Source organism: Ochlerotatus camptorhynchus, unplaced genomic scaffold, assembly GCF_037179485.1.
Source record: "Ochlerotatus camptorhynchus isolate MF236.1 unplaced genomic scaffold, CSIRO-AGI_Acam_v1.1 ptg000309l, whole genome shotgun sequence".
In the NCBI taxonomy this organism is placed as follows: Eukaryota; Metazoa; Arthropoda; class Insecta; order Diptera; family Culicidae; genus Ochlerotatus; species Ochlerotatus camptorhynchus.
In genome coordinates, this window is record NW_027040797.1 from 744,267 (window position 1) to 756,372 (window position 12,106).

A 12,106-nucleotide genomic window follows, 5' to 3' on the forward strand; every position below is an offset into this window, starting at 1 on the left:
CTAGCTTACGTAGTGCATATAATAAAAACTGCTTTTGGATTGACTCTATTCGTTTTTCATGCTTCTTCATATAAGGTGACCAAACAACGCTACAATAGTCTAATATTGACCTTACATAAGCAACGTAAAGTGATTGTATTAGGATCTTTAAAGGGGAGACCGAAACGTTTTATAAAATTAAGCATATTGCCTGCTCTACTGCACGTTATAAGATTATATTTTTGAATATTTAGTTTCAATAAATTTTAACTACACCATCCCATCTGTAAAAAAACATTTATTTCATTCTGAACAAATTCATATCGTTATCGCTTCCTATTTCTAAAAATAGCTTCATGTCATCAGCGTATATAAGTACTCTGACAATTTTTAAAATAAGAGAGACGTCATTAATGTACAAAATAAAAAGAAGGGGACCTAGGTGCGAGCCCTGGGGAACCCCTGACGTGACTTGAATTGGCTTAGATGTTTTCTCGTTGAATCTTACAATTTGCTGGCGGTCAACTAAATATGCTGGATCTCAGTGAAAAATTTGCCGAGATTCAGCAAAATTTATGTTTGTTTGCTGAGATCTCGGCAAAATTTCCGTTTGTTAGCTGAATCACGGCAAGTTTGTCATTGAGATCCAGCAAAATAAAATGCCGATCTGCTCAGTGGTGCCCATCTCGGCAAACAATCTAAGTGTGTACACAGCTCGATGTATGCTCATGAATATCCAAACATACAAACTATGATTTCATTCGTAAACGATATCGTATCACATCGCATTGATTCAATAGAACTATTCTGCCGTTATACGCATAAGAGTCCCACGGTACATAAGGATTGCATAGAACATGGGACAGTTATGCGTATAACTGCAGTATTGTAATCTCTAAAATTACGACAAGACATTTACGAAATAGAAATATATTTGCTTCAAACCGGCATCGCACAAATTATGCCAAATATGAGCCCTTGAACCGAATGATAGACACATACAATAAGCACTTCGATAACATTGACATTACAATGACAAAACTCAAATTAAAGCAATGCTTTCCTCGCGTAACGAGTAGTAGTAGTTTTTTTTATTTGTTCTCAAGACATACCTACTAAAATTTATATAACAAAGACAAAATTGCGAAAAATAGCACTTAAGGGGGTATTCCCGATCTTTTTTTTCAAAAAATCAAATTTTTTTTTTCACGTTTTTTTGTACTTTAGACTATATACTTTCATCCCCCCAAGCCGTTTTCCGATCAGCGAATTCGGTGTCCAGGCATAGCTGACTAATGGTAAGAACCCCCAAATGGTTTTAACTAAAGTCAAAACTTTAAACGCGTTTTTCTCGAAACCACATTTTTTTTATCGGGCGAAGATTTTTTGAATCTTTGCGCATTTTGTTCCTTATTAAATTCTTTGGAGCTTCTCCCACTTTCAGCCAAAAATATTAACATTTAACATTGTTTGAAGCACCTTAAAGTTGCAAAAAAGCGGGCTAAAAATCGCCTGTTTTTTCATATGGCCGCCATTTTGTTAATTTGCAAGATTTTTTGCTGCCAACGGGAGAAGCTCCAGAGAATCTTATGCAGATTATTATTTCATCACGAAATCTGTTTCAGATGAAGCCGTTCCAGAGAAAAGTCTTCGCCCGTCCAGGCGTTTGCGGCGAACAGGGGTCTGTTTGTCGCCATTTTGTGACGTCAATAATGTCTTTTTTTATGTCGAAAAAAAATTATTTGCAAACTTTAATGTTCAATAAACAAGAATCCCAAAGAGTTAGGCGCATTACTATTCATTTTCCTTGAAAAAAAATTAATTGAAAAACAGGCCGAAAAAAGGCAAAAGATTGGGAATACCCCCTTAAGCCAACAATTATAAAACGGTAACAATTATACACTGATTTTTTTATAACTTTTTTAAGGAGAATTTCAGCGTTGGGCTGGTTCGTCTCCGGCCTACACCGATTGACGACAAATAAAATAAAAATAAAGAAGAAAAAACGATTGGAAGAAGAAAGGTAGTTACGGGCACGGCAGCGGAAGCAAAACTCAAGTCGTCTCTCAGGAAAAGTAAGAAGAACTCGAACAATGTTTCACATAAATGTTTTTTTTTTAATTATAAAATAGTTACTGGTTCTAGGTTACGTAGAGTCATTTAGGATATTTGAGCCTTTAAAAATATTTTAATTGGAAAATTAATAAACATGAAAGAGATTTTTTTAGTGCAAGATTTGAAATATTTAGAAGGATTTCTTCTTCTTTTGGAGTGTTTATTTGATTGTAGGTCGAAGGACAAAGAATCTAAAGGGCAGAAGGCAGAAGGACAATATTTTTGAAAAACTTAGAATTTAGATGCAATTTGAGCAATTCATCGGAAATGATCACAGTCATTTCATTCTCTCAATGAGTTTGCTCCGACTTTAGAACATGAGCGGTTCTTTCACAGATTGAACAATAAAACTGAACATGCTTGAAAATGCTTTCTCGCTCTCTCTTGGAGTTGATTCTATCTTTATAACATGAACCTGAAAGTGAGGATAAACATAAATAAATGACCTTTTTGCTGGTGGTGAAACATACTTTACACTTGAAAACATGATTACAATTCGCACACTACATGTCAGAAAGGTTACTTTATTTTTATGTTCCGCTTCGTTACGCTGCAAGGAGGGTGCAAATTTACTTCGACCTAAGCGCCTATTTTTGTACTATCGAGCAGAAAACATCAACTAGGGGAAATGTCGGCTTCGGCACTTCTTTACCTATTATCGGAAGCGGGGTAAATGAAGTCTTAGAGTGTTAAAAATCAGTGCTCTAGGACTTCATTAACCCCCTGATGATAATAGATAAAGAAGATCCGAAGGCGTCTTCTCTCCTATAAATCTATATGATTCCAGCTCTAACGATTCAATTTTAGTTCAAAAGCTTCAACACAAAGCCTTTAAGAGTGCAAAGCAGGGGAAACGATACATCCTCATCCATCCGCATCCCATATCTATTTTATCCTCAAATCTGTATTCTCATCCACATCAACAATAAATAACAAATTTTAGATTTTTTTTTTCTATTTCAGACATCCCATTTCTACTATTATGCATCCCTGTTTATTTTTTTTTGCAAGATATCCTGAACATACCTATTTATCCTTCTGTTTATTCCTATCTATTCTTTCTAACCAGTTATAACCAGTTCGCAAGTCCTTTTTTGAAATAAAATACGTCTAAATGAGTGTCGTTCCCCATGGTTCAAAGTGTCATATGTAGCTAAAATCATTTACGGCACTGTAAGAATTGATCTTACTAAATTTGCCGATAAGACAGAAAAATGCATATCATGCAATTGCACTCACGTCAGAAGCGTTCACTTCTACCATAGCCTTGCCAAACAGAATTATTCATTTACCTTTCCTACACCCAGAACAGCGAACCCGAATGCGCGGATCATGTTACATCTTTCAATACGCTAATAGCCTAGCAAGCACAAGCAGTTGATTAATAAAGACAGATACTTTCGATCAAAGAATAACTTTGGATTGCGATCCTCTCCTGCCCAGCTTGGGATACACAGGTTTGGACACCGCTAAAAGGAAAAGAAATTCCCCAAGGTTCTACGATCCTATTCTGCCTTCTGGGATAAACAGATGAGGACACCGCATCCATTCCTTGAATCTGCCGCGAGCCTGCATACTTGTAAAAAGGAATAATAAAATTATGAATATTTACACTCTTTGTTCTTAAAAACAAATGAAGCACTCCAAGCAAATTAATTTTTCCATTCCATGTTTGCCTTCATTCATATGACGAAGTAAATCCGATGACGTTCCTATGTGTTTGTTCGAATTTAAAACCCGTAAGCCGAATTTAAAATTGGGCCAAACATTCATTCGGCCAAATGTCCGTATGGAAAACAACCATATACACCAAACGAGGTATCATCGTTTTATTGTACGATGATACCTCGTTTGGTGTATATGGTTGTTTACCATACGGACGTTTGGCCGAATGGATGTTTGACCCATTTTTTAATTCGGCTAACGGGTTTACAATCCAAATCGCAACAAAATTTGTTCAAATGTGGCACAGAGACCTCAGTACGAATAGAAAGAGCAGTGGGGAACAGAGAGTTGTATTTCACCAAACAAATATGAGCCAATTGACCCACCCTACTGGACTCATGGAAAGATAAAATAGTATCCATAAGCGAAACAAATTTTCAGTGTTTGTTAACACAATTGCTAGGCACAAAACAAAAACATGTAAGAATGAGAAACCTTATTTAATTTGAAAAATGACTTAGGAACAAAAAATCACAGTACCATGATGATACCTAGTACAAAAGATCAGCGAAAGAAGGAACGGCGGTCAGTTGCAAGCCTAAATAAATGGATTTGTAATGAAAAATGCAATTTATTTTTAGAACGTTTACTTAATTTGGCTTTTAATTTTCCCCGTTGATAAATGTTTTGTTCTCCAAGAAAAAAAAATTGACCGCGCATTGTTGCGTAATTAATGTTTTGGTATCTGATTTTAGTGCTTTGTATTTTGAGCTCGAGAGCCGTTCCTTCGCATGGCGAGTGAGTAGGTACTCATGTTTCAACTTGGGGATTGCTTTTGTTCTCATGAACCGTAGCATAAAAAATCGCCCAGTCAGCGTTACATTAAAACGAGTAAATTATTACCAATTTTCTGGCTCGAAAAACTTTAGAATTCTTCAACCAATTTGATTACCTTTCTGTTTTACACCGTGCCGTTTGCTGCAGTTTTATTTCAACATGATTCGCCCTCTCTGAGGAGAAGTCACGGAGCGGTTAAAATTTAGCAAATTCAGACACATTCGTCTCTGGGCTGCTGCTGCTGCTGCTGCAGCACACTTTCAACTTTCAAGAAGAACGGCAATGTGCGATCACGGTGCATCGATCGCCAACATTATGTGCCTTCGATCTCCAGAGCGTCGTCTCGATCATCGTCTGTCCAATCTGGCCGGAGTCAATTTATCGCATATTATTGGATGCGGCAGCGCTGACTCATCACAAAATAAGCTCTTTGTGTGTAGGTAAAACAACAAGAAGAAGAAGAATATTTTGAAACCGACCCGTCTGGGATCTCTGAGTTGCATCTTGGCACTGTGTGCAAGAAATGGCAAAGGGCGCTTTACAGGGAAAAGCGAAACAAAATAACATTGATTTTGTTGTAACGACAAAATGCGGCTGGCGCGGAACTGGATGAAAGATTGTCATTGGGGAGGTTGGGGAGGCACAAAGGAAAATCTTGCAACCAATTATTTATTTATGTTTGATTATTCGGAATTTCGTTAAGCTTAATGCACTAGGTATAGAGATTTTTGTTTCAACGAATGCAAAAATGGTGCAGACTTAGAAAGCTCTCAATTAATAGCTGTGGAAGTGCTTCAAGAACACTAAGTTGAGGGTTAGCGTAAAGTTACAGTTGGGATAGAAGGAGAAATCAAATTATGTACTTGATATTATATTAGGAGTCATCCATAAATTATGCAAGAGTTTTTTATGAACCTCCCCCCTTGTAACACACTGTAAGACTTTCACTTACGAAAGCTCCCCCCTCCTTTAGTTCTTATACAAACCGGAGAGAGCCGCGTCGAAAATTCAATGCTTTTTTTTTTTAAATTTGACATGGAACTAATCTATAACACTCTTTTCATCATAAATGAAACACCTACTCTGTGATGTAACATGGGCTTCACTCTATGATGAACTTTTACTGTACATAAACGACATAAACATACACACTCAAGGGCAGCCCTCAATTAGTTAGCAAGAAATTGACAAACATCAAATGGGAAGTGCACACCACAGTCAAAATATCAAATATGAAAGCGAAAACGAAGTCAACGAAAGAGTAAATAAAAATCATGTAATCCACACAGAAAAACGAACAGTCAACAACAAAAAAACAGCAATCAGAATTCGGAACAACCCGTGCCTGCTAATTGATTCAGTCCGGCGTTGGCCGTCGACGCTTGCGCTGACCATAGGGATTTAATTTTGCCAAAAACCATCGAGGCTTTGCCCAAACTCAGACGATGAAATTTATGGCTATCATTAGCGTTCCGTTGTCTCTTGTTGACCGTTGTCGGGGAAGTCGTTGCTGCTGGTGACGATGCCGATGAGGGTAAATTGCTGGTTCCTGCCGTTGCGGTCCGATGATATGTGGCCGGATTCAATAGAGACGCTAAACCTGTTTCCAGAGTGAATTTTTATGATTGGGGATAGTTAAAAATGGACGTTAGTGTTTATGTGAACGATGGTGATGATGAATTTTCTCGAAAAGCCCTAATGCATGCGATGAAAATGGATCCCGATGCCGTGATGTTATCATAAATCCTCGTAATTATAGGGTATACGGAAGGAATCTACAGAAATGTTCTCAGGCTTCTACCCGCTGATTGGTTGGTGAATAATCAACGGAATTGGTTATTGGCGACCGGACAGTGTGGAGCAGATATTAAAATATTAGCAATTAAGTGGCTTGATCTCTTAATTGGCCTCAAGTATTGACCCTTTGACGGTTGACGGAAAGTGTCTTATTGGAGAACTTACCAGACAGCGTCGAGTTGTCGGTTGCAGTATTGCTTCTACGGTAACCGAATGGACTTCGCAGGTTTTTGGGACTGAAGAGGCGTCTTCGGTTCTGTGGAGGTGTTGCACAGGCACTGGAGGAAATTTCACTACTGCTATTAAGTCCCGACCGCTGGGAAGGCTTCATACCGACGCCGAAGGAAGCAGTCGATATGCTAGCGTAATGCGATTCAGATTTTCCTGATGCAGACGGGCACCTGGGCGGCCTGTCCTTCAATTTGTAAATGTCTGTTGACATGAGATCACTTGGGCTCTGAAATGGAAAGAAGATAGAAATTTTTGTTTTCAATGCTTAATGGAAACCCAATAAAGAGCTTTTCAGCTGAGAGAAATAAATTTCAAAACTCCTAGTCACATTGTTTGAATGCCGTGATATGTTTGATTGAAATACGTTTAGGGGCTGCCCATATACCACGTGGGCAGTTCTTGAGAGGTTTTAGACACCTCCATTCCCGTTCGTGGACAATCATCCATATATATATATATTTAGTTTGTATCGACCGTGGACATTTGGCAACCCCCCTCCTCCTTATAGTGTCCACGTGGTATATGGACATCCCCTCAATTTGCATCTACTTTTATATTAGGTATGTGATAAAACTACGGACTTTGATCGTGAAATATGTGAGTCCCATTCTGAACTTATTCCTCTTGAAGTCAAGTTACAGTTTTGTTTTTCAAATTACCATATTATTCGCTGATATAACAAAACATGCGAACTTTATTGCAACTGATTATAACTCGAACAAATTATCAATGAATTTGCTATGATTTTTCGAAGATTTACATGGAAATTGCACTTCGTAACTTCGACTTTCATTTCATCAATGCCTGCTTTTTCCATATGGGACTGATATGCGATTCTAGGCAGTTCATATCTCAATGGTTTTTGATGAAAAAACATTCAATCGATGAGGAATTGGTTCTCGTGTTTATATGTGTACAATTTGAGAGCCAAAATTGAATAATTGTGTAGTTTAGAATTATGATTTTAACTATGTATTGCTTTTCTGAATAATTAAGTCTAATGGCTGCAAAAAAATAAAAAAATAAAACACGATGTAGAAGGAAGCGGTCGATCGGTGGATTATTGGCAAAAGGTGGCTAATAGCTGATGCGAGTTTAAAATAGCCACGACAAGACTCGGAAGATACTCTAAGTGATTCAAGTAGCGATGATCAACTGAACATCCCGGATTTCAAAGGTTTCTCTAACGACGAGGATCATGCTTTCTCAGGATTCGTCTAATCAGCATCATAATAATATACCATCGCAGTACTGTCAAACTCTGTGATGGTAAAATCAACTAACAACTTCTCTTACTTTTCACCAATCTCGATCATTATTAACAGGTAAATATTAATATTATTCAATATATTATAGTATAGTATACTATATTGTCATTACTGTTATCATTGCAACTAATTCATTTAGACATATTCAATTGACCTGCATCACGATTCCGCATGGAGAGTGTATGGGAGCCGTTCTAGGGGTTGTGTGGGGCATGTGGTTCATTTTAGACATTATAGTTTGACGTAATCACTTTGATCCACTCACGTTATGGAATGTGGCCTTGAGACTTGAGGTGTGGCCTTCATAAGACCCCCTTTTGTCTCGCAAAATCAAAAATTTTAATTAAAATTTGAGTATACATTTTGTTTCAATTTTGGAATATTTTAAAATGTAGTGGATATAGTGGCCCATAATAATGCTTTGCTTGGAAGCCTGGGGCTCATCCTCAAAACACCCTATAGATTGATGAACATTTAATGGTTACGCAGATGTTCATCATTTTTGGTTGCGCGAAAAATGTCATAGGTATCTGAGAATTAACAAAAAGGAGCTGGCCATGTCAAATTTTTCTCGTATAGTCCAGACCCCAGGGCTGAGTGACCTTTGTGTCTCCGAGTTAGTATCATCGGCCGTGTATCAGAATTGCTTAAATGTTTCTGATTTGAGTATTAATAGGATTTAATGAGCGGTTATGTTGCGTAACGTTAGAACGTTTTGCTACAGTACAGAAACTTTTGGAGCATTTCCTATAGAAAATTCATCGCACTTTCCAAATCTGTTATAATATTAAGGGGTTACTTATTATGTTTTTAGGATTAATTAAGTTTGCAGTATTTTAGGGGGATTAGTCAGAAAAGTCATATATCCAAAATATAAACGTTATCATGGTGCTATCGATTAAGAACATAAAAATCGTCTTTTAAACCACTATGTCACTGGAAATCTTTAAATATGTAAGACATGAAAAAACCTCATATTTTTATAATTTGTCAACTTGTTCTGGAGGTAAGGCCGGAACATGTTCCAGTTTGTGAGGGCCATGAGACTATATTCGACCTGAAACGAATAAAACCTATCATGTGACACTTCAAATGATATGATAATTCAAAAACCAGTTAGATTGTAGTCATTTGGAGTTTCCAGAACAACATTGGCCACATCCGGTCATGTTTCGGGTCCATCATGTGATACCTCAAATCATGACAAGCTGAACAATCCTAAGTAAATTTGATCGATTCTCTTCATCGAATTTCTCTTTCGTTAATAACTTGGGTACATAACCGTTTCTTGTCGTGTTTGTCGTACTAGAAGCTAGATAATAGCTTCTTTCATCGATATGTGTGCTGAAACTAGCTGGGAATATCTCAACATGGCCATGATAATGCAAAGATAAAGTAAACGAAGATTATCTGTCAATGTTACTTAGAACCTAATGCATTGTTCAGCTTGATGGGGGAACGTTTGGTTAAATTTTCATTGGGTAAATCTTACCATAGGTGTATTATTTCAGGTTTTTCTATATCATTATGATATCTAAAGTTGGGCAAAAATCAAAATCGATAGGTCATAGGCTAGGTGTTCCAGTAATATTGGTGTACCTATAGTTGCGGTATGGAGGCTGTGCCGGAAAAGTGAGGAGGATCCGGATAAGATTATTTTTCATCGGTGGCTCTCCTAAAATAAAGCAAATTTGCATATTTCAAACTTAAAATATGCCCAAAAGTGACGGAAAATAATTAATTTTCCTTAAGACTTTCACTTCTTTGCACCAATAGTTGCGGTAGTGTTCCTATAATAGTGGAACCCATAAGAAACCAACGCATTTCACTATTATAGGAACCAAAGTTAGCAACTACCACAACTACTGCAACAGTGTCCCTATTAATGCAGGATGAGTTTTCTAAAATTGTATGCAATTTTATTACAATGTAATATTTTTCTATCAAAAAAGAGGTTGAAAGCTATAGATTGACGTATAAGAATTGTGTGTGCATCGTATATTTATTTTTTAATTAATAAATTGGCTTAGTACCTCCACCACTGGCTCACCCACCCTATTAGAAAATGTTTTATTAAAAATCTAACGTAATTCTTTTCTCCGGCGCAATAAGCTTCCCCTATTTCAATCCACATTTATTTTCAATATTTTGTTTTGTTTTTATTTTTGTAGTGACAAAAAATTCCCAATAATAAACGATACATGATACATACAGCAATGATTTAAATAACATTAGTTTGCCTTTAATATCTATCTGCTGAAATTTATTTCAAAATGTTTGATCAATTTGCCTCTGGGCTATGGTACACCATCAAATCGGCTGATCTGAAGATTCAAACCGCTGCTCAACTTAAGGTGTTTTTGAGGTTATTGCTTGTACATTTTCCTCATTCGCCATCTAAAAATAATACTGTTGTGGTTGTTGACTGACACCACCTCGGTTTTCTGAAGCCGTTTTCCGCCAAGTATGGCGATCCCAGAAGCAGAAGAAATTATCCCGTTTCAATTTCTCTCCCAAAACGGGTAGAAACCCAACTGTGCGATGCAATGGAAAAAAAGGTCAATCAGACCAAAATGCACTCGGCAAGCGTTGTCGGGTTTCATTTAATCAGAATGTTTATTATCAGATTTATAAAATATAGATTTCATAAACTAACCGCAGTGCCCTCTGGTGCTAAGCCTGTTTGATTTGATGTTATCCGAACAATGAGTTTTCAAACAGCATGTGATAAAATAATAAGCAGTTCTCCCGTTGCATTACGCTTGCAATAACAAAATAAGAAACAAATAATTGTATCTGATTGCGTCGCGAACGAAAAGCAGTAAAATCCAGTGACCGTAAGAGGTCTCGTTTCGACTTAAAGTCGCTTTTCTTGTTTCCCAGTCACGTCCACTTTTGGCGTCGTCGCTGCCGGTCGGACAGGACAGGGTTCACTCTCTTCAGTCTTCCTCTGTCCGCAGTGTAGGTAGGCAAGTAGTCCGCGGGTGATGGAAGAAAAATTAAACCGTTTTTAGCGATGCTACCGTTCGCGATATGCATTACATACGATGTGACAGCTGATTCATGTTGGCCGTTGTGTACGGAAATAAATCATTTCCATGTTTGAGTACTAACTTTTGAAAGAAAGAAACCATGGGAAACCAGGAGCTGGTAATGTTCTGTACTTTCGAAACTGGTCGAAAACTCGAAAAGGTGTTTTTTCCTGCATCTTCGATCTCTAGAAGGGCTGGGCTTAGGTTTGCTTTCACTCAATTGTTTTATTTTGTGTTCATACACAGATGCAGAAAATATAACACATGTTATTGTTGTAACTTTTTACATTACGCGTGTTAGTCCAAGAAATTCTAACAACAGGGAGTTGACATTTTCATTCTTTGGGTTGATGCATACATTATGTCACGCTCTAAGGGGGGAGGGGAGGTCTAAGATTTTGTGACAATCAATGCATTAGGTATAGGAAAAACGTCACGATAGGGGGGGGGGGTAATTTTTTGCTCGATTTAGCTTGACATGATTAATGCATGGGCCCTCCATCAAAATCGCTTCCATCGGGTGCCCTGATGGTCCCTAATCCCCTAGCTAGTTTTCATTATCTTATATCTTAAGAAATATGATAACCAAAAGTATAACATCACTATTAACATTTTATGTTGGCATTTGCAGAATATGACAAATTATTACAACTCATGATGTTGGTGTTTCAGGACCGCTGATCATCCTTCTGAAAAATAAATTTAAATATGAATGGATCAATATATCATACGAGTTGCCGAGTGATCCGAACGTTGGCATCTCAATTTGCGGGCCAGTGAATTTGACAAGTAACCGGGAAAACCAAGAAATAACCGCACGCTATGTCTCAAGGCACTTTTTTTGCAATATTCATGTACCTCAGTTTTTTCTTCACAGGATGTTTGTATTGATCCTAACATACAAATCTGTGCTGGTTTTAAAATATTTCATCTTGGGTTTTTTGAGAAAAAGTGTTTTGAAATTTACAACGCCGATTATGAAAGCGTATATCGACTATTGCCGATACCAAACTATTACGAATTGAACAAATGCAGTCAAGCAAGGTTCAAAAGTTGATTTAATCAATCCAAATGGCGTTAAAGAGCTCTCTTTGACACGCAAGTAAGATCCGTATTGGTTATGACGAGTTTGCACAAAATCAATTAATATTTGTTGCTAGAACAACTTCTTGTATAATTTTT

At 37.3% G+C, this 12,106-nt stretch overlaps 1 protein-coding gene across 2 annotated transcripts in view; it reads right to left on the reverse strand.

The window, feature by feature from the left end:
• rols (rolling pebbles) overlaps positions 1–12,106 on the reverse strand; it is a 50,388-nt gene that overhangs the window by 9,147 nt on the left and 29,135 nt on the right. The window contains exons 3-4 of one of the 2 annotated variants that reach the window (XM_065229194.1): positions 6,559–6,850; positions 5,942–6,196 (exon numbers count right to left, since the gene is read on the reverse strand). In XM_065229194.1, the coding sequence (XP_065085266.1) occupies positions 5,942–6,196; positions 6,559–6,850 (547 nt within the window). The remainder of the gene's footprint in view (positions 1–5,941; positions 6,197–6,558; positions 6,851–12,106) is intronic. The other variant, XM_065229195.1, reaches the window with a different exon arrangement.